At 35.5% G+C, this 24,240-nt stretch overlaps 1 protein-coding gene across 1 annotated transcript in view; it reads right to left on the bottom strand.

Moving 5' to 3' along the window:
- OSTN (osteocrin) overlaps positions 1-21,868 on the bottom strand; it is a 33,926-nt gene extending 12,058 nt beyond the window's left edge. Inside the window, exons 1-2 of the mRNA XM_024556364.3 lie at positions 21,770-21,868; positions 19,031-19,245 (exon numbers count right to left, since the gene is read on the bottom strand). Of these exons, the coding sequence (XP_024412132.2) occupies positions 19,031-19,245; positions 21,770-21,868 (314 nt within the window). The remainder of the gene's footprint in view (positions 1-19,030; positions 19,246-21,769) is intronic.
- Between the last annotated feature and the right edge of the window lie 2,372 nt (positions 21,869-24,240).

Genomic DNA, 24,240 nt, shown 5'->3' with positions numbered 1-24,240 from the left:
CTTTCTGAAAGGCAAGTCACCCTATACTCTACTTTTGTGTTAAACCCAGCATTATAATGGTATATGATCTTTTTAATACATTACTGAAATTGTTCTACAAATTCTTTTGGTAGGAATTTGTATCTATAGTTATTAATAAAGCTGTACTATAATTTTCTTGTTTTCTCTTTGTATGGTTTTGGTATTTAGATAATGCTATTCTAAAGAAATTAATTAAGGGTCATACCTTCTCTTCTGGTTATGCTTTCTTTTATTTAATTACATCATGATGCGAGAATATGTAAATCCATATGATAACTAAGACTCCAGCATAGATTTATGATAAAAGCTCTCAGCAAAGTAGTAATAAAGGGAACATACCTTAACAAACCCACTGCCAGCATCATACTCAATGGGGAAAAACTATAAGCATTCCTCCTAAGATTGGGGGGCAATACAGGGATGTGTGCTTTCACCTCTCTTATTAAACACAGTACTGGAAGTCCTGGCCATAGCAATCAGGCAAGGAGAAGAAATGAAAGGCATCCAACTTGGAAAGGAAGAAGTAAAACTGACTTTATTTGCAGATGACATGATACTGTGTATAGAGAATACCAGAAATTCCACCATGAATTCCTAGAACTGATAAATAATTCAGTAAAGTAGTGAGATACAAAATTAACATCCAGAAATCAGTTTCATTTTTATATGCCAATAATGAACTACCAGAAAGGGAAATTAAGAAAACAATCCCATTCACAGTTGCCTCAGAAAGAATAAAATACCTAAGAATAAATCTAACAAAGGATGTAAAAGACCTTGACTCAGAAAATTATAAGACATTGAAGGAGGAAACTGAAGAAGATACAAATAAGTGGGAGCACATAACATGTTCGTGGATAGGAAGAATTAACATTATTAAAATGTCCATACCACCCAAAGCAATCTATAGATACAAAGCAATTCTTATCAAATTACCAATGACATATTTCACAGAACTAGACCAAATATTTCAAAAATGTATATGGAACTAAAAAAGACCCCCAATGCCAACAGCAATCTTAAGAAAGAACAAAGTTGGAGGAATCATGCTAGTTAATATCAAACTATATTATAAGGCCATTGTAATCAAAACAGTATGGCACTGGCATAAAAACAGACACATCAATCAATGGAACAGAGTAGAGAGTCCATAAATAAACCCATGTGTTTATAGTAAATTAATATTCAAAAGAGGAAGCCAGCACACACAATGGGCTAAAGATAGTTTGTTCAGTAAATGGTATTGGGAAAATTGAACAGATAATTAAAAAAAAATGAAAGTAGACCCTTCTTATGCTACACACAAGATTAAACTCAAAATGGATTAAGGTCTTAAATGTTAGACCTGAGACCATAAAAATAGTAGAAGAAAACACAGGTGGCAAAATCTCAGACTTTGCTCATAGTGGTATTTTTTCTGATATATCTTCTCAGGCAAAGGAGACAAAAGAAAAAATAAATGGGACTACATCAAACTAAAAGGCTTTTGCACAGCAAAGGAAATCATTAACAAAATGAAAAGACAACCCACAGAATGGGAGAACATATTTGCCAATGATACATTGGATAAGTGGTTAATATCCCAAATTTATTAAAACCTTGTAGAACTCAACACCAAAAAAACCCAAACAATCCAATTAAAAACAGGCAAAGGACCTGAATAGACACTTCTTCAAAGAGGACATACAGATGGCCAGTAGACACACGAAAGGATTACTCGACATCACTAATCATCACATAAATGCAAATTAAAACCACAATGAGATATCATCTCACACCTGTCAGAATGGCAATCATCAATAAATCAACAAACAAGTGCTGACAAGGGTGTGGAGAAAGGGGAACTCTCCCCTGGCTGGTGTGGCTTAGTGGATTGAGTGCCAGCCTGTGAATGAAAGGATTCCCAGTCAGGGCACATGCATGGGTTGCAGGTCAGGTCTCCAATAGGGGCACTCAAGAGGCAACCACACATTGATGTTTCTCTCCCTCTCTGTCTCCCTCCCTTACCCTCTTTCTAAAACTAAATAAGTTAAACCTTTAAAAATAAGAAAGGGAACACTTTTGCACTGTTGTTGGAAGTGCAGGTTGGTGCAGTCACTGTAGAAAGCAGTATGGAGATACCTCAAAAAATTAAAAATGGAACTGCCTTATGACCCAGAGATTCCACTTCTGGGAATTTTTCCAAAGAAACCTGAAGCACTAATTTGGAAGAAAATAAGTACTCCTATGTTTATTGCAGTGTTATTTACCTCAACAAAATTTGGAAGCAGTCCAAGTGTCTATCAGTAGATGAGTGGATAAAGCAAGTATGGGACATTTACAGAGTGGAATACTACTGGGCCACAAAAAAGGAGAACAGTGTGGATGGACCTGGAGAACATTATACGAAGTTAAATAAGCCAGTCAAAGAAAGACAAATACCATATGATTTCACACATATGTGGAATCTAAGGAACAAACTGAAGTAATGAGCAAAATAAAGACAGACTCATAGATGGAGGGTAGGCTGACAGCTGTTACGGGGAGGAGAGACTGGGTGAGGGGGTAGAAGGGAAGAGCAAACAAAATTAAGGATTATTTGTGGTTAGGAACTTTATTAATTTTAATAAGTGTTTCACGTGAACTTAAACACTTTTTTCCCAATGGTTCGATACATCCCAACTTTTATTTATCTTGTTTATAATTTTGAGTTTCAAAGAAAGAAACCTAGAAATTAGGGTATGGAGAGTGTACCCTAAACAAATCATCTGTTTTGCTGCTACATCTTAAAGGGGCAATATAATACTTGCCCCTTTTTAAGAAAGGCATACAGCTTCATCAATGGTGAGTTATATGCAAAAGGAGAGAATATGGTAATGATAATGAAAGATGTTCTTTTAAATAGTTTAGTAATTTAGATTAGTGAAATATGAAATTAAATTATTATTCTTTAAAGTTTAGATAAGTATAGTGGCCAAGCTCCAATAATTTTACCTTAATGCAGTCTCCTTTCACATTTAAACAGGGATGTTCTCTGTAACCAATAGTAAGTTGTGGGAATGAGGATGTGTGACTTCCAAGCCTAAGAAATAAAATATATTGCAGCTTCTGCCTTGCTTTGTTGGATCTGTCACTCTAGGGGAAATCAGCTGTCATTTCCTAAAAACACTTTCATAGTCCTATGGAGAGGTTTATGTGGCAGTGAACTAAGGCCTCCTGCCAACAGCTAGTGAGGAACTGAGACTCCCTGCTGTGCGCCTTGAGCGGGCCACGGTGGCAACGGATACCCTCAGCTCAGGTATAGCCTGCAGACAACCACAGCCTTGGCCAACATTTTCACTGTAATGTTGGACAGACCCTGAGCCAGAAGCACCCAGCACATTTTTCAATGGATTTCTGATGCACAGAAACTGTGAGGACATTAAGTGCTTATTTTTGTCTTAGGCTCCTAATTTCTGGTCAACTTGTTTGCACAGCGGTAGATATTAACACAGCGACATTCAAAGTGCTGTGGGATTCCACAGGAGAAGAAATTGCAGCCAATTTGGGGGTTCCAGGAAAATTTTATGGAGCATGTAGAAATAATTAAACAAGTAGTGACCCCTGAATCCTGCAATCTTGATTGTCTTAATTTAAAATTAAATTATAGAATTAAGAAATGACTATCAGAAGACAGAATATATGCGCTTAGAAGGACAGATGTGTGAGGACAGACTGAAAAGGACTCAGCACGGCCCTGTAAAGAATGAAAAAGGAGCCCTGGCTGGTATAGTTCAGTGGACTGAGTGCAGGCTGAGAATCAAAGGGTTGCCGGTTCGATTCCCAATCAAGGCACATGCCTGGGTTGTGGGCCAGGTCCCCAGTGGGGGTCATGTGAGAGGCAACCACACATTGATGTTTCTCTCCCTGTCTTTCTCCCTCCCTTCCCCTCACTCTAAAAATAAATAAATATAATTTAAATAACTAAAAATATCACTGTTCTTTAAAAAAAAAGAAAAGAAAAGAATGAAAAAGGAAATCATCAAAGTCCACAGAGTAATGTTTAAATTCAAGTTGCAGAATGTTGGGATGAGGACAGACTGCATTAAGTCTGAGTGATGATGTAGCTTTGGGGGCCAGTGTATATTGTCTTGTGATCTCAAGTCTACATTGAGAAACAACAGAGAAATAAGACACGAATGATCAATGCATAGAAATCAAAATGCCATTTTGATCAAGCTGAATGTAGAATATGACTTTAATCTGCATTTTAAAAGATTTCCTTATATTTCCTCCCTGGATTAGACAGATTTACAAAAGTATTCATAGTTATCCAATAAAAACAGGAAGGGAGGGGTTGAGCTGGACATGCTTAACTACTTCTCGCAACCTGGCCTATCAGATAAATGAGTACTTCTCCTTTGGGAATCAGGGAGTGAGAAGGTGGGGCAGGGTCCTGTCTTTCCCTAACTGAAGTTCGGTTACATGGAAACATGAGGCTGGGACATATGACTTAATAAATGGGACACATTTAGAATGAGGAAAGGAAGTGCTCCTTGATAAGGGGAAAGTTGACTTTTGACGTTGGAACTTCTATCTCAAAAGTGGTAATTCAATTTTAAAAAGAGATTCTATTAAATGTATGGTGATGGTGCGGACTAGGCATGACATCAGCTTCCAGAGTTTTATTCCAAGCAATGGGCCATAGGCACAGGCATTCTGAAGCAAACCATGAGCACGGGAATCAAACGATGAGACTGACAGTGTTTAGTGTAAAATAACCCAGGCCTGGTTAACCTAAAAACTGCTGTAGAGCTAAAGGAGAGGGCAAGGGAAATCTTCATTTGCTGGGCTCACAAACTTCTTTGAGGGTCTAATGAAATGTTTGAAACTTCTGTCCAGCAAATGGATTTATACAAAAATGTCTTCTGGAATTTTTAAGGGGGGAGGGTGAAGGGAAGTGGGTAACTCACATTTCAGAGCCTGTATATGGAATCAAGTATTATCTCTTTTAGGGGAAAGTCTAAAACCTTTATATATGAGTCAGGGTAGGGAGAAAAAGCAAAGGGACTTTCTCATTCTGTGGTGGCGTGCTGGGGTGCGGAGAGGCTTGCAAGGACTATTACTGCGAATAAAAGGCCCAAGATCGTTTCCCCCAAGAGAATTTCCTATGGTGCAGCCAGGGTTTTCAGTGAGGAGGAGGAAGGAAGTGTGGAAATAGGGCACTGCACTTTGAATCCTTTTTCAGTGTTTCTTACTCTGAAATGGGGCCCATTTTGAACTACTCCCTCTCGGCATTACCAAATAAGAACTGGAAAGAAATAGCAAACCTCATGAGGTACCTAGCTTGGCCTTGGTCTGTGGCATTGCTTCACAGTGAATTGGAAAGGAAATGATATGTTAGGACTTTTGCTTTTACTCTTTGGGGCTGTCATCAAGAAGGGCAATCATAATTGACAAAGTAAAGCTAAAATTGCTATTCTCAACTTCTGTCTGAACTTCATGTCTGGCTTAGGATCGAAACTCATTTATCATTAGTATAGTTTTTCCAAAAATATTTATTCAATGCGTACATTGTCATGAACCTCACTGTTCCTGGACTTGAACAGATGCCTTATTCACACAGAACATTAATTTCTTTATCAGAGCAGCTCACTTAAGTGTAAGTCATTGGAATTAGAGTTAAGCAACCTGACATTCTAGCTAGGGAAATAATTTTGTCTCTCTGAAAACATACCAATAAAATGAGGTAATATGTTCCTAGGTTATTGTAGAGATTAAATAAAAACTGTACCAAAATGTTAAAGTGGGATTCTTTCTACCTCTGTTTGGTTATCTCTGTTTGAGTGTGGCCTAAAAAGAGTAGGGGGAAAAAGTATTATTTCCTCTTGCATTCCAAAGAAAAGTGCTAGACTTACACAGTATTTGCAAAGGAGGTTGCTACAAACTGTTTTCTTCCAACTTTAATCCCATAAAAGGATTGGTGTTGAATAGGTAAAGAAAGAGAATTTCTCTGGAGTAAGTTGTTAGGCAACACCAGCATTTTCCTTCCTCATTTATATAGAGGAAGGGCTTTAAGAAAACTACTCAGAGAGCTTCATACACATACCTGTTGAAGCAAGGCAGACCTGATAGAACAAAGTCTGTGAAATCTAAGAGGCAAGAAGCTGTGAGAATCGGCTGTCTGCCAGAGTGAGGAGATGGACACATAAAAAACAACAGCTCACTTTCAGTGACCAGAGTCATGGATGTGGGTTTTCTGTGGAGCTGATGTCAAGAAAGCATGTGGGAAGAGTTGACCTAGGTTAATGATAAAAAGAACCTTTCCCAAGGGCCTTCTGCCAGGGGTTATGCATAAGGCAACTTCAGCAGGACGCTGGTGGTGGTGACAAATGATTTTAGAGGGTAGGATGATGATGAGAAGCAACATTGCCCTGCTGAAAGAGAAGCATGCCTGGGGGCAAGGATATTCACTAATTTACATCATCGTTTCCAATAGGGTTATGCAATGACCCTACAAAGACATTCCGAGATAAGGAGTCAGCTTTGAGCATTTCCGGAAGCCAGAGAGTACTAAAGGTCATGGTAGTACCAGTCAAGTAAGACTTTCCTTTACCTCTCTGCACCCCATCCCCAACACAGGAGGGGTGCAGAGGCAGCTAGCTCCCTGTGATAGAGGAAGAGAGGAGGGTAAACTGACTTGCAGCCCCTTCCCACTGCAGCTCTCCACTTTGAAAAGGAGAAACCTTCATAATATTTGTGATTTGGGCTAAGACATAAGAATGATTATTTTAAGTACTGAAATATGGTTGCTTTTCTAACAAAAGGGACCAAAGAGATATGCATTATTTCAATGTGACCAATAGAGTTAGTTACATGGTACCTGCTTTTGTTTGTATGCAAGAAACAGGCAGGAAACAGTGACTACTGGAATGGGTTTGAATGCACGTGGGTGGGGTTTAAAACTGTGTTCTGATTTTGTCTGAACAAGTCCTCCTCTCTCAATTTAGTAGTTATAATAACAATGTTATGAAGCAAAGTGTTTATTGACCGGAATCTATAGACCGTGTGTATTTGCGCCGGGCATCTTCTATCAGCTCTCCAGATCCACCTTGTGCTTTCTCTCACCCTGCTTTCAGTCTGGGAAGGTTTTCTGTGATCCTTTTGCATCACAGAAAAAGGTTCCTGTGCTTTCTGACTTTGGTTTGGGGCAGGTAAATGGTGGCCTTGGCTGGAAAGACTAAAAGGAGAGAGGAGGTGAGGGTGAGATCAGAATAAATTCCACCTGGCTCCCTCTTTGCAAGATCACTTCCCTCTGACTGAAGGTCAGTGATCTGCTGGAGGCATCTGACTCCTCAGACCAGGGCCCCACAAGGCTGTGCCATGCATCAGCATTTGTCTGTACCCGTTTTTTCTTTTTTTGCAAATAGTCTTGCCATGAATAAACCCTTCTCAAATTTTTCTATTTCAAATGGACTGTTTGTTTCCTCTAGGAACACTAACTGACAAAATGACATTATCCACTTTGCTGATCTCAGAATATTAATGAGAGAATTAAAGCAATTACAGTTGTAAAATGTTTATAGTAATGAAATTCAAATATAGAGTATTACTGTTATTTTTTTTGTAAGGTATTTTTACTATTGTGTGAAGGACTGGGGGAAACCATCCTATAGAAAAATTTAAGGCAAATCACTAATATCTTTTAATATTAAATAGTCATCCAGATAATATTGCCAGAAATACCATCATAGCTGCTTTTTTTATTTGCTTAAATGAACTAACCATTCATTTACTTTCAGATTTTAATCAAGTGAAGTGAATGAAGACAATATTTTGGACTTTGAAGCATAGCTGAGGTGATTTGCTCTGAGAATTAATTTGCACGTCCATCTGAAATCAAAGCTAGTGTCAATACATGTAAGATAAAACAAAAACCAGTTAGTCAACTGCGGCCCCTTCCAATAACTTGCTTTTTGCTTCATTTTAATGTGATGTGACATAGACTATGCGTGCCCTATTTAACCTTTTATATTCGTTTTCATTTTTATTTTTCCCCAACTTTACATTCCTTCTTCCATATCATCTCTTATGGACCTTATCGAAAGCAGAGTTCAAAATTTTTTTTCTGATTATTTTATAGTAATTGAAAAGAAAATAATGTTTTTCATATGCTTGAAACTCAGAGTTTTAAAATCTGGAGTCATGTGCCATTATAATTCAGGGATCCTTAAGTGTGGTTGAGAAAATATTATATCTTTAGTTTAATTACCCTCTAATTGAAATATAACATTTGCTTCACTTATGAATGTACAGAACAAATCACAATAGTATTAGTAATACCTAGATCTTTGTCACTAATGAAAATCACATGTGCATTTAGATCACATTTTAGTGACTGTAGATAGTTTGAAATTGTTTTCTAGTTCAACACTACTTGAAATTATAGTTGTTTTTTAGACCCATCTTTTAGATCTTATTATTTCATATGTTAATAAAGAAGCATATATTGTTATATTATAATCAATTTTAAAATATGTTCATAATTCTGTTTTATATATTGGTAATCTTTGAACTCTTATCAGTTTTATCCAGTTAAGAACAATATTTTATAAGGGATTCATAGGTTTCACCGAGTGGCAAAGGGTCCAAGACACACATAGAAAAGCTTATGAATCTCTGGATTTAGTGATGGGTGAGATCTTTAGAGTTCCAATGTGGCGACTGGATCTGAGAACATAACCTTCTAGTGGTGAGTATGGGAAGACAGGAAATGCATGCCTGAGAAGGAGAAAGATCGATGGCATGTACATGAAAGTCACAGATGTTTATAAACAACAGAGAAAATGTTTTGTACATTCATTCACATTAAGGTAACAAGATAATTCCTGGCTTTGTTAGGAATTCAAAAATAAATAAAGAAGTAAAGCTTTCTAGACTAAATGATCAAAACTCCTATCTCATGTGATGTGATAATAGAGCAGCAAATAAGCTTGGGTCCAGCTTTCCCAAACAAAATTACTATAATTTTTATGAACCTCCTTTTTACAAAATAATTGCAAAGCCCTAAACTGTACATTCTTCCTACTAAATATGTGAAATATTTTACTTTAGTCCTGTGATTTTATTATATATATTTAAATAATGCTGAAATATCTTTTAACAGATAATAGAAAATTTAATCTTAAACTTTGAGTTACCATTATACTTTGAAAGAAATCTAAAATTATTTTTCTATTAAAATTCAAAGATGTGTATAAAAATATTTTATGCAATAGTTATTTCTTATGTCTCACTGTCTTATACAAAAAATTAACATTTGTTTTAAGACCAAGAACAGGAATACCTGCATAAAAATATGAATCCTTAAGAAAACTTATGTAGGAAATGCCCTTAGAATTTAATCTGAAGGAGTAAAACATCAACTGTCATTTTTATTCCATGTTGTGTAACCCAGTTCTTATTAGCTCTGGAAATGACAAAATTAGAATACCAAAAGCCCTGGATAGTGTAGCTTACTGGACTGAGCACGGGCCTGTGAAACAAAGGGTCGCTGGTTCGATTCCCAGTGAGGGCACATGCCTGGGTTGCAGGCCAGGTCCCCAGTAGGGGACACATGAGGAGCAACCACACATTGATGCTTCTATCCTTCTCTCTCTCCCTCCCTTCCCTTCTCTCTAAAAATAAATAAATAAAATATTTTAAAAAATGCTTATTTGATTGTCTTACAAAACACAATCAGGCATTTTAGCTAGCAAGACCCATAGTACTACCAACAATATAATTTCTCAAAAATAATTTTAAGGTTTCTTTCACCTACTTTTTTTCCTCATATATTTCACTAGGGACATACAGTCAAAGTATTTTATTTCACCACTTGCAATGAATCTTCATTGTGCAGCAATACCATTAACTAGAATATGTTATGTTGTTTCAGTTATTTTTATTACTTAGGTATAAAATGTTAATATTTGCTGTTACATCATATGTAAAATATTTAAATGGTTCCAAAGACAATACAGAGTGTATTCAAATAAGTCTAGCTTTTACTTTTGATCCCTTTACACTGTTTCTATCTTTTATTATAGATAAGCATTAAAAATATTTTATATTTATCCTTTTGCTTTTCTAAGTATTTTGTACTTGTATTGCCAGTTTTAATAGTGACACACCACGGTCATATGTATGCGTTTTGCCATCACTAATTACCGGTGTCATAAATCTCACTCTATAGTAGTAGATAGAGGTAGCCCTCGTTCTTTTTTATAGCTGACAGTAATACTTCACTTTTGTGTCATAGTTGGTTCAACCCATCCCTTATGGATTCGTGTGTTTTGTTGTTACAGATAATTCTAAAATGAATAGCTTATACACAATGTGTTTTTTACTGTTTTTGCCTGTGAGATTTTTAGAAGTGGGAATGCTGGGCTAAATGGTAAGCACACATCTAATATTGCTGGGTATGGCCACATTCCCCTCCACCTCGGCTCCATTTTATATTCTAATCGGCAACATATGGGAATGTCTTTTCCTCATAGCCTCATTAATTATTTTTCCTTTTTTTATGGAGTTTTGCCATTTTAACCTACAAAAATCAGCATGTCAATAAAGTTTAATATGCTTTTTTCTCATTCTGAGAATGCTTGGCATCTTACCCAGTGCTTAAGAGTCATTTGCATTTCTTTTTTCCGTGAAATATTTTTTACTTCATTTTTAATAGCTTTGTCCTTTTTCTCCTCTATTTTAAAAGTTCTTTATATATTAAAGGTATAAGTTAACATTTAATCTTTTATATGAGTTACAAAGATCTTTCCAATTCTTTTTTCTCTTTCCTTTATGGTATCATTTGCCATGGGAACTTCTAAAAAATGAAATATTTTTTTCTTATTTTTCTGAAATTTTTTTGAAATTTGTATCACAGTGTGAAAGAATTTACCTATTTCTCTATACAGAACTTCACCAATGCTTTCCTCTAGAGTGCTACTCTTAATGATACATATGTAATTGGGTTTACTTATTGTTTTGTTTTGGTTTATTTGTGGGCTGATAATATGTATTAAAAACAAGGGAAAATAAAATATTTAAAACTATTTGTTAGTGCTCGTCTGTCTTCTTTTGTTAGGGTTTTCTTGGCTATACTAGTTTTCATTTATTGCAGATGACCTTTACAATAACTTCTTGAATTCAAAGAAATGTTGTATTTTATTGGAATCATGTTGTTTGTAATTTAGTTTAGGAAGAGCTGATGTCTTTCTATTTTTTTCTTTTTTTATTGTTGTTCAACTAAAGTTGTCCCCATATTCCCCCCACCAACATCCCTGGCCAAATCCACTCTCACATCCCATCTCCCACACTCAATCCTACCTCCCCTTTGGCTTTGTCCTTGGGTCTTTTATAGGTGTTCCTTGAGGACCTTCCCCTTCTTTCTCCCATTAATCTTCACCCCTTCCCTCTGTTTACTGTCAGTTTGTTCTTTATTTCAATGTCTCTGGTTATGTTTTACTTGCTTGTTTATTTTGTTGATTAGGTTCCACTACAGGTGAAATCAAATGGTATTTGTCTTTCACTGCCTGGCTTATTTCACTTAGCATAATACTCTCCAGATCTATCCATTGTGTTGCAAAGGGTGGGAGCTCCTTCTTTCTTTCTGCTGCATAGTATTCCATTGTGTAAATGATGTCTTTCTATTTTTGAGTCTGATCCAAGATCATAATATGTGTCTCCATTTGTTCAAGTCTACTTTTTCTATTTTAGCATTATTTTTGTAGTTTTTCTTATATGTTGTTTGGACATTCTTTGTTAGCTTTTTGTATAGGTATTTTCCCTTCTTTATGCTATTGTAAATGAGGTCTTCTATCTTCCACCTGATTTCTGTTTGTACATAAAAGGGCTATTAGCTTTATATGTTTATGGACTTCTTTGTATACAAATAGTTTCATCATTTTAGTTTTCCACTATCTTGGTTTTCCAACTTGTCATTTGTAAATAAACATAACCACTTCTTACTTTTATAATTTTTGTATTTTTGTTGTCTAAATGCATCTCTAAAATGTAATGTAAATAATGGGCATTTCTTTTTGTTCCTCATTTTAGTAAAACTTCCAGTATATTTCACCACTGAGTAAAATACTGACTTTTGGGCTGAGGTGTACACACACACACACACACACACACAAACCACGTTAAGAAAGTATTTGTCATTTCTTACTTTACTTTTTAAAAAATATGAGTAAATGTTAGACTTCATCAAATACTTTTCCTAACATCTATGGATGTGATCATAGGCTTTTTCTCTATTGTTCTTTTAACACGATGGATTACACGAAAGGAATTCCTAATATTGAATCATACTTACTTTCTTGGAAGGAAACCCACTGGTTGAGACATGTTATATTTTTTAAATGCTGTGGTATTACATTTGCTAACATCTTATATATGAATTAGTGCATTGATGTTAACATATGAGATGTCTAAAGTTTTATATTTAAAATGTAATAGTTTTGATTGGGGGGTCAATATTATATTTCAGGGAATAAACTTGGAAAGTTTACTTTTTTATTATGTTCTAAAATTTAAAATAATGCTGAGATTATCTGATAAGTTTTAGTAAAGTGCTCCTGTGAAAATATCTAGATGTGGTGCTTTCCTCCAGACCAAAAAGAATTCTTCATGGTAATTGAACGGTTTTTGTCTTTTTGTGGGAGTCAATGCTTGTAAATTATATTTTTCTAAAAGTTACCTATTATTTTCTAGGACTTCAGTTGAGCAAAGTGGTTTCCTATTCTTTTTAAAAAGTTCTTCTGTTTTGAGGGTTTATCATGTTTATTTCTGTCTTATCATTTCTAATTTTGTGAATTTGTTGTCTAATTTTTCTTAATTAGGCTAGCTAGTGGCTTGTCCTTTTGTTATTTAAAAAACAGCTTAGCATTTATTTATTATATTCTGCTTTGCTTTACAAACTTTTAGATTTCAACTTTTATCATTGTTCAACTTTTCCGCCCTTGCTTTTCGTGGCTTTGCTGTTCCTTCTCGATTTTTGCTCCATAGTTTAACTTTATTTTTATTACTAAAATGATAATTTTTACCTGGTATTTTCTTTATCTGCCCCATCATATTGCACTACCACTATTACTATTTTCAATCAAGCATGTAAATTATTCTGTATTCCTCTTTGACCTAACAGCTTATTTAATGACATGGTTTATACTTCTAGGTAAAAGTGCCTTCTTGCTTTCTGGTTTTATGATGCAGTTCTATTTTTATTGCATTTCTGGTAGTGGATACTTTTGTGATCCATCTATTTTTTTGAATTTTCTTGAGGGTATTTATCACCTCAGATAAATGTTTGTAAACATTCCATATGTACTTGAGAAAAAATTGTATTTTCTGTTATTGAATTTCAGAGTTCAAAACAGATTATTAACTTCTGTTTTATGAATTATGTTGTATGTCTTCTATAAATTTTCAATAGATAATCTGTCTTGGATTTTTAAAAATGAAGCAAAGTAACCTATCATTAATATCTTTCTATTTCCTAACATTCCCTGTGGCTTCTCTTTAAAATATATTTTGTACACTTTAATTTTTATTCTTTTTCCCTGCAAAATTTGTCCATTCTTTTATTGTCAACCTTTTAAAATCTTCTTATTTTTAGTTGTGTCTCATACACCAAAAAGTGTTAAATTTTACTTTGTGAGTCAATGTGAAATAACCTGTAGAATAACAGGTAAGTTACATCCATCTACACTTACTTATATGTCAATACTTTTGGATTTATTATGTTTTAAAAGTAATATTTATATGTATGAGTCTTTATATAAAGTTTTACTGTGTTCTATTTTATTGTGCTTTCTTTTTTAACAGAGGAATTTTCATTTTTATTCGTATGGTTATTTTTATAGTAATTTTAATATAAAAACCTTGGTTATCTCTCTTTTCTGTTTTTGTCTTTTATTCTTTTGTAATAGATTCATTAAATTTAGTTAGTAATCTACTTGGCAATCTTTTCTCTTTCTTCTGTATGTCCCCAAGAAACTGTTGCAAAATCCTTTGATTCCTAGTTAATAGCCATGAAGCAATAAAAAACTCATTTTAAATTTTATGTGTTTTCATTATTGTCTCTGAAGCATTTGAAACTTTGTTCTATCAAATTGTATAACACGTGACACTGTTTTCTTGCAACCATCATTTACTTTAATTCCAAAGTTATGCTCGCACCAATCCTCACAATGGTGTTTCCCCAGTCATTTTGGTTGCCTGAAAGAACTCATTTAGTAGCTTCCTCAGGAAGTGCTCAGGAGAACAATGTTTTTTATTTTTTATAATAGTTTATTTTTAGCCTTTATATGTAAAAATCTGCTCATATGGTAATTAAATTCTTGCTAATTTCAGTTTACCTCTTGCAAGCTGAACAATGTTAGGTAGATAGAGTTTATCTCCTAATAAAGTCTCTGTTTATGACACTTCTTAAAGATATTATGATGAAAACTCAATGTAATATATTTATATCATAAATATACATTATATACTTATATATCATAAATATACTATTTATGCAATACATACGGTATATATGTTATTATAAATTCAGATATAAATATTTACCTATAACATTTATGTATTAATTTTCAAATTATTTAGAAGTTGCAAGGCCCAGGATTCAAAGAAATAGTATTTACTAGAGGGTACAATATTCTCTCCACTTATCCCTTGAACTTCCATTTATAAATTGCTCTTTACACATATATTTTCTTGCTTTGTGTTATAATTTGTTATAAACATTGTTATGTTTCTTATTAGTATGTGGCTTCTTTGAGGAAAGGAAACTAGATTTTCCTCCTCGTTTCCACCATATACCAACACAGTGCCTAGAGCGTAACTAGAGCTCATTTGTATTTGTTTCTTTAAAATAGGGTCTGAATTTCAAAATGCAGATGTGAGATTATTTCTCAAGTATAGGTGGGGTAAATGAGAGTCCCCAAGAGGTGATTTTATTTCCTAGCAGAGCTTTGAGAATCTTTCAGAACAGGAGGCTAGCAAATTTCATCCTGTATGCTGGGCGTCACTGAGCACACCACCTCATGGGTCCGCGAACAGGCATGGCATGTCCTAGAGCTCCAGGTAACTAGGCAAGACTGGAGCGAAGGATAGGACGATAAGTGCACAAAGAAATGAGGTGCCAGACTGTGAAATCCTTTATGGGATTTCATTAAGAAGTTTGTGTTTATCTTGTAAGCAATAGAGATGTTTCACAAAAAGATTTTTGCATTAGATGATCCCCCCACAGAAGAATAAAAAGTGCATGGGAGGTAAATGGATGGTGATGGTGGTGGAAGTGAAGATGAAAAATGACTAAAGAAATAAAATATCTGAAAAGGATAATTTAGGCCAGAATTAATAAGGTCTTAGTGAATATGAAAATTCTGAGATATTTAACACATAAAACAAATATTATTTAGAGAATTTAGTGAAAAATGGAGTGTTTAGAGTGAGCAAAATGAATCCTGCTGAGAAAAAGGAATTACTGTAAATTCCCCAAATACCAGACTTTGGAAAAAAAAAAGAAAAAAGAGGAAAACAAAACAAAAAAAACCAGACTTTGGTAATTGAGTGGTTTCTTGTGCCATTGTTACGTGAAATTTATGGCATGAGGAACAGATATTAAGGAGACAGAAATGAAGTGTTTGGGGTGACTGTTTTAAAGTACTGACAGTAATCAATGAATAAAGGGAGATTTAATTACTCTAATTCTGTTATAATAATTCACAGCTTAAAAAGTATGCATTTGGCAGTCAAGATGGAGGCATAGGTAAATGTGGCTCAGCTTCCTGCACAACCTCAGCAAAAATTACAACTAAACTACAAAATAAACATCACCCAGAATTGTCAGAAAATTGAGCTGTATGGAAGTCTGACAACCAAGGAATTAAAGAATCATAATCATCCAGACAGACAGGAGGTGTGGAGACATGGAGATGTGGAACATGCAGCCCCACTCCCATGAGTGGTGGATAAAAATCAGGAGAGATACCTCAGGAGTGAGGGATCCCAACCCCACACCAGACCACCCAGCCTAGCGTTTCAGTGCCAGGAAGACAAGTTACCATAACTTCTAGCTGTGAAAATCAGTGACAGGGTGGTGGAAGAAACTGCGGAATTCTCAGGTATCTCCTCTTCAAGGGCCTGCAATAGACTTAGGTCTTAATCAGACTCACTCCCTCTGGGCTCTAGCACTGGGAGAGGAGCTACAAGGGCACCAGTGGCACACAGGGAGAAACAGAGGTGTCTGGCATCAGGACAAGTGCTGGGGGACAGCTTCTTCCTGGACAAAACTCCAGAGGCCAGGCAGAGGCCATAGTCCTCTTTCTGAGCCCTCCCTCACACGGAGCCATGAAGTGGAGGCACCATATCTGAGACTCCATCAACCTGGTTCACATGGGTTGCCCTGCCCTAGTGATTACCTAAGGCTCTGCCCCATCCAACTTACAGGTACGCTTTTCTGCAATAGACCATGCTACTAAGACAGGGAATCAAAGCAGCTCTACCCAATACATAGAAACAAACACAAGGCTGCCAAAACGAGGGGACAAAGAAATATGGCCCAAATGAAAGAATAGAACAAAACTCCAGAAAAATAACTAAACAAAATGGAGATAAGCAACCTATGAGCTACAGAGTTCAAAATACTGGTTATTAGGATGCTCAAGAAACTCATTGGGTACTTAAACAGCATAAAAAAGACCAAGGCAGCCATGAAAGATACACTAAGTGAAATAAAGAAAAATTTACAAAGAATCAACAGTGGAATAGATGAAGCTGAAAATCAAATCAATGATTTGGAACATAGGAGAAATACATCAGAACAGCAAGAAGATAAAAGAATACAAAAAAATGAGGATAAAATACAATCCTCAATCAGCATAGATTCATGAAAAGCAAGGACCTACACCCAAGATTATTCTATCCAGCAAGGCTATCATTTAGAATGGAAAGGCCAATAAAGTTCTTTCCAGATACGGGAAAGTTAAAGAAGTTCATCATCATCAAGTCCTTATTATGTGAAATGTTAAAGGAACTTATCTAAGAAAAAGGAGAAGATCAAAACTATGGATAGTAAAATGACAATAAACTCACAACTATCAACAACTAAACCTAGCAAACAAAAACACACTAAGCAAACAACTAGAACAGGAATAGAATCACAGAAATGGAGATCACCTGGAGGGTTATCAGTGAGGAGGGAGGAGAAAGGGGAAGAATGGGAAACGTACTGGGAATAAGAAGTATAATTGGTAGTTACAAAATAGACAGGAGGAGGTTAAGAATAGTATAGGAAATGGAGAAGCCAAAGAACTTATATGTATGACCCATGGACATGAACTAACGGGGGATGCTGGAGGGAATGGGGATATCGGACAGAAGGGGATAAAGGGGAGAAAAAATGGGACAAATATAATAGCATAATCAATAAAATACACTTTAAAAAAGAACAGCAAGAAGAAAAATAATACAAAAAAAATGAGGATAAGTTAAGGAGCCTCTGGAACAGCATCAAACATACCAACATTTGAATCATAGGGATGCTGGAAGGAGAAGAGAAAGAACAAAAAATTAAAAGCTTATTTGAAAAAATAATGAACAAAAACTTCCCTAATTTGGTGAAGGAAATAGACATGCAAGTCCAGAAAGCACAGAGAATCCCAAACAAGATGTACCCAAAGAGGACCACACCAAGACACATCATAATTAAAATGCCAAAGATTAAAGAGAAAATCTTAAAAGCAGCAAGGGAAAAGCAGGTAGTTACCTACAAAGGAGCTCCCATAACAATGTCAGTTGATTTCTCAAAAGAAACTTTGCAGGCTAGAAAGGATTGGCAAGAAGTTTTCAAAGTGATGAAAAGCAAGGACCTACAACCTAGATTACTGTATCAGGAAAGCTATCATTTAGAATCAAAGGATAGATAAAGTGCTTCCCAGACAAGTTAAAGCTAAAGCAGTTCTTCATCATCAAGCCATTATTACATGAAATGTTAAAGGGGCTCATTTAAGAAAAACAAGATCAAAATTATGAATGTTAAAAAGGCAACAAATTCACAACTATCAACAATTGAATCTAAAAAACAAACCGAGCACCAAGCAGAACAGACCTCATTGTTGTCTGTGGAGATCATTTGTAGGTTTATCAGTTGAGAGGGAGAATGGGGAGAATGGGAGAAAAGGTTCGGGAATTAAGAAGTACAGATTGGTTGGTACAGAATAGCCAAGGGGATATTAAGAATAGTACAGGAAATGGAGTAGCCAACAAATGTGTGACCCATGGACATGAACTAAGGAGGGAATTGCCAGAGGGAATGGGGGTCACTGGGTGGAGGGGGGCAAAAGGGAAAATTGGGACAACTGCAATAGCATGATAAATAAAATATATAAAAATGTTTAAAAAAGCATGCAAAAAATATGCTCATTTGATTTTTTACAAAGATAAGTGATTCTCCCCTTTTCACAGATAATTGATGTGAGGATCACATAGGATAAGACTCTTATACAAGTTACATTGCTGGAAATGATGAGAAATTTGACTTAAATACACATGTTCTGACTCAAAGTCCTAAGAAATCACTACCTTTGTGTATAGAGGAGTTGAATTCTTCACATAACTTAGGAAGCTTTGTATCATTGGTTTAAAAAAATGGTATTCTAGTTACCTCTAATAAATAGAAAACTCAATTAACAGTAATATTTATCTCATAGCTCACTTTCCAAATGCAGCGATGTCTTACTGTAGGTATTTTATAACCACAAGCAACTGCATCGCCCTCAGGAAACTTCATGACAGAAGCGTGGAAGCATACATACTGTAGCATCACTTTGCTCCTCCAACAGTTATATCCAAAATCATACTATGAAACTCACAAGTTAGCTAACATGCTGTCGAATCTGTTTATGTACAAGGCTTTCATTGTATTTTTTTTTCCCTGTGGAATTCTGTTTTTCTGAACCCAGAGTAGAAGAAGGAGAAAATGAAAATGTTCCTTCTCCAAGTGTTCACTTACCTCTGTTTACCTTTGTGATCCATAGAGCCAGCTGAGAGTCTGTCCAGGGGAGACCCAAATCCAGAGAAGCTCCTTTTCTTCTTTGTTTCAATTACATCATTCTCCAGCGATACCAGTTCATCAAGAAGCATGAGTTTTGCTGCCAGGTCAGCTGCTGATTTCTCTTCCCTAGCTGTGGGTGGCGACTGCACATCTCTGATTTCAGCATCCAAAGCCTGCTGGGCAAGAAAGGTGATCCCATTCACCTCAAATATGTGCAATCCTTGCATTTGGCTTTTGCTAAGTTTAGCTGACATGCTTGTCATGAAACTTGATTTCTTGAGGAGTTATGACGCAGAGAGACTTTTAGGGACAAAACACATAGTGGTGACAGACACTGAGCAGAAATTAAAGACAAAATACACACGCACACACACACACATACCCCAAAAGAGAACTCCATGCCTGCCTCTCAAATTTAGTATATTAACTGACCATTCTTTCAGATTCTTTCCCAATAACAACTGTATCCTTCATTGGCATTCCCATAGCACAGTAGCTATATTTCTTTGATCCTTGCACTCATTGCATTTTCGTTTGTATTAGATTGATTACAATATATTTGTATTGCACATTGTATTGCACCTTGAGGGCTGTGATGATGCCTAATTAGTCCTTTATTTGCTCTATTAAATGCCTATCCCAGTACTTTGCTTATAGTTAGTACTCAATTCATTTCTGATAAATATTTACTGAATTAATTCTGAAAAACACTGAACTTTATGCTATTGTTTTCACCATTCATTCATTCTTTATTGATTCAAGCCACTACACATTCATTATGTACCAGGTTCTGCAATTGGACTTAAGGGATACAACAATGAACAAAATCTAGCTGTCTCTGCCCTCAGGGGGCTTACCATTTTTATCATGCAATTTATTAACACATATTAAGGCATGTCTGCAATGACTCAGATCTTTCTCAATGACTTTATTGCCCCATGTAAAATTTCTTATTTATTTGTCTGTTGCACATACCGCCCTTTTGTAGTTCATCCAAGTCATAAAAGTATGGGTGTCTAGTTTGTGAATTCTGTCTTTTCCTTTCCAAGGCCCAATCACAGCATTTTTAAAATGCTCCTGTTAACAAACTCAAGTCACTGTGTAGTCTAGCACATAGTACGTCTTTTCCAAGAGCCTGAGAATATTTCCCTATGGGAAGAAACTTAGCTCCAAGGATCTCTGTCTTTTAATCACATTCTTTCATGTGTCAGATTCTTGATCTAGGCAAGACAGTTTTCCTTTACTTCTGGTTGTCCTTGTTGAGTTATTTCTTCCATTCTCTTTTATTTTCTTCAATAAAACAGCAGAGTAGCATTTTCCAAGCCTTTTTATCCTTGACTTCAGAAACTGTCTTGGAAATTCTTATAGTCTGACGCCCAGACTCAACGCTGTTGGGTCGATCTTAATTGTTATGTTACAGTAACTAAGTCTGGTTCCTCCTGGAAAACCTCTCTTCCCTCTGCTCTTCATGATTCCCATATCAGGTCCTCTTCACTGCTTATTGTCTTATAATTTTTTTCTTTTATCTCCCTCTTTTTTCTATTCTATCCTGAATTCTGCCATGAAGTTAATTATCTCCAACACCTTTCCATTGTATAAAGAATTAAAAATTGCTCAGAGCTCTTTGTTACTTACAGTGCAGTCTGCAATATTGTTCTAATCTCCTCTTAAAATCTCAACGTCTATCCTTTCCCTATGTAAGTATGACAACATAGAAACTGGAGAGGAGAAAAATTCTGTAATCATGAGAAAGAAATTCTAAAGAGCAGGAGACAAATATTCAAAAGGGGAAAAAATGGGAGATATTTCATTATCTCTGAGCATCTTCCAAAAAATATGTTTTTATTCTTCCAACTGACATATGCACAATAGAGTTTTGTTTATTTTTAAAGATATTCTTTTAAAAAATAAAGATTTAATCTATTTAATTTTAGAGAGGGGAATGGAGGGAGAGAGAGGGAGAGAAGCCTCGATGTATGGTTGCCTCTCGAGTGCCCCACACTAGGGTCATGGCCTGCAACGCAGGCATGCGCTCTGACTGGGAACAGAACTGACGACTCTTTGGTTGGCAGGCCAGCACTCAAACCACTGAGCCACACCAGCCAGGGAAAAGATATTCTTAATCTTCAAAAAAATCATAGAACTCATAAAAAACTTGCTCTTTGGTAAGATGCATTTCAGACTCTTCACTTTGTTTAAGTACGAAGAATATTTGTTTCTAATAAATTCATATAAGCTGAATTAACTTGCCTTTCTGTGAAGATGTGTTCTCATTTTTTTTTCCTTTGTACTTTAGCAAGAAGAAAACATTTGTATAGTAATAACAAGTTTGGCCAAAACTAGTCAATTTTGCCATATAAAAACCTTCAAATTTCACATAAAACCACTTGTATTTAATGTAATTATACACGAGGCTGAAATGATAAAGTTTCTCTCATAATTTTTGTTCAAGGAATACAAATATTGCTTATTCCAGTTTTTTTTCCTTTTAATGTTTAGATACCTGGCTTTCTCTGAATGGACAGTGAGGACAAGACATAGAAAAAAATGCTAATTTCCTTGATTTTGTGTTTTCAAGGCATTCCCCTATTTGTCAGCATCCATTGCTTCTGATATTAGTAGAACTGGCTTACATTCATAAATATTAGTAGAACTGGCTTACATTCATAAATAATCCCTTAAGCTAGTTCCCATTACCTCTGTTGCTACATCCACTGAGAGCACCTCTCCTGAGCCCCACAGCATCAATGTCACGGCCAGGATAACATGTGCACTTGCCAGTCTCCAGTCCAGCATCTAAGGGCCACATACACCAGGGTTAACGTTGTTAGTTTGGCATATAAAGATAGAAAACAAAACTCCTATAAAGCTTATTATATACAGGTGATAAATCAAATTATTCAGCTTCTGTATATTGGAGTACAGCTTTGCAAATCAAATAATAGTTCATAGAAGCTGTCCATCTCCCAGAATTAATTCTATCAAAGCCTCATTTCCAAGGAAATGTAGATTGGAGTTCCACAGTATAATAATTTAATTCAAAGGAAACCAAGTCTGAGAAATCTCGTTTGTGCAACTTTATTGTTTGTCTAATCCAGGAATGCGGCCTCCTGTACCTGAGGAGAAATGCGTGAAACTGGTCAAGTGTGAGAGAATAAAGCCTGATGAGGTCTACGGCGAAGCAGAGAGAATGTGCTGTGTCCACAATCCTTCAAGTTCAAAATGTCAAAGACACCACAGATCCAGTAGGAGAATGTCTTTATGTCCTTGTGATATATAAGGGTTTCTTCAGCAAGATTCAAAAAGTGTACCCCTTATAGAAAATTCTGTAAGATTTCATTATATTAAAATTAAAAAATTCTGTATGATCAGATAGAATAAACAAAATATAAAACAAATTAGAGAATGGAATATATATCCAATACATGTAAAATGAAAAGATAATCACTTGGAAAATTTAAAAAACCGACAAGAATTTAAAAACTAGACACACAAGTACAAATGGGCCCAAGTTTATACAGAGACATGTATCTGAAAGTTCATAGCCTCCTTGTTTATCATAGTAAAACATTAGAATCAACCCAACTAACCTGCTCAAGAAGAAACAGTTATATCATCTGAGGTATATTCGTACCATAGACTTAGAGCAAATGACTTAAATATATGTACATACTGTTAAAACAAATGACCTAAATGTTATATGTATTTATAAACATGGATTTAAAAAAAACAGTTTTGGGGCAAATTAGATTTTCTAGAGCATTACAGATAGCATACTACCATTTACCTAAATTGGAAATACACAAAGCAATTCCATACATTTAGAAATCTAAGAAATCTATACATATAATTAAAGTATGTGGCACTTGATCATATAAACCAATGGTCCTTGATCATGACTCTGATTGCCTCTCTGGAGAGTGGGAAGCAAATAAAATCATGGAGGAAACATAAGGGTCTCTCTCTCATTCTCTTTCTCTCTCTCTCTTTACACACACACACACACACACACACCAAATATGTCAAAATCACGTTTGTTAATTCAGTGTGGTAAGCAGAAAGATAGGTCATTTATACACTTATTTTTTTACTTGGAAAACCACTACACAGCCCATTAAAGCCCATCTGTGATCTGCATCAGGCCCACTGGCTGCCAGCCTGGCCACTGGTACAGGGGGAGGGACATCACAAGCTGTGAGTTCCAACAGAACAGGCTGGAGTTCTCCATCTAGTATGGCATTGGGAAGTCCCGCAGTCCACCCTTATGAATGCGAGGTCTTAGTAAACTTCTATTTCCCTTAAAAATCATTGGGAAGCCTGCTGGGAGCAAAAAGGAAGGGGTTCTAGGATGGACCTGAGGAACTGGATTTGTGTCTCGCTTTTGCTTCCGTGTTAGTGTGACCTTGGTGTGTACAATTCAACCTGAATTTAGCTTTATTTTCCATATTTGTGAAGTGAGGCATAATTCTCACCTCAAAGGAGCTTTGAGAGGGTTGAGCTCATCTATGTATGTCTTCTTTATCTCATATAGTATTTCTAATTTGTTAGTGAAAGAACATATATGAGACATTACCAAATATTTCTACAGTAATTATATTCTCTTTGGTGCGACCCAAGATTCTCTTTATAATACTTAATTCTTTAAATGAGAATTCCTTAGAATTAATACTATAATTCCTTAAAATAGTGTTATTATGAAACCTCAGTGGAGATTTTAGTAATAAATGCTATCTTCTAGAAAATAGACAAATAAATGTTTTATATAGACAAAGTATTTATAGTTAAAATGAAGAGAAAATATTTTAACATTGCCTTTAACATTTATTTATCATATATAATCTTAATTCTCATGCAGTGTAGTCTAAATTAGCTCTCCACTACATCTCTAATGGATCTTTTTGGGGATCTTGCTACATAATGTTAGTTACAACTGCTCCTCTGTATTCTGCTCTTTGTGGAAGGGGTCAGTAAATTCTGTGTCCTCTTCCTGACAAATGGATATTTGAACTTAGTTTTTTGGTAATTATCAAAAAACAATAAATTATAATTATGCCTTTATATTGACACAGTAGAAAAATAAGAAAGAATGCAACATTACGTGTTAAAAAAAATACCAACCCAAGACTCCATTACCTATCGTTGAGAAAAATCAGCCACTGAATCATATT

The sequence above is a fragment of the Desmodus rotundus genome, chromosome 2 (genome assembly GCF_022682495.2).
Source record: "Desmodus rotundus isolate HL8 chromosome 2, HLdesRot8A.1, whole genome shotgun sequence".
NCBI classification, from domain to species: domain Eukaryota; kingdom Metazoa; phylum Chordata; class Mammalia; order Chiroptera; family Phyllostomidae; genus Desmodus; species Desmodus rotundus.
Note: the sequence above shows the minus strand (reverse complement) of the source record. Positions and strands in the feature narration are given on the sequence as shown.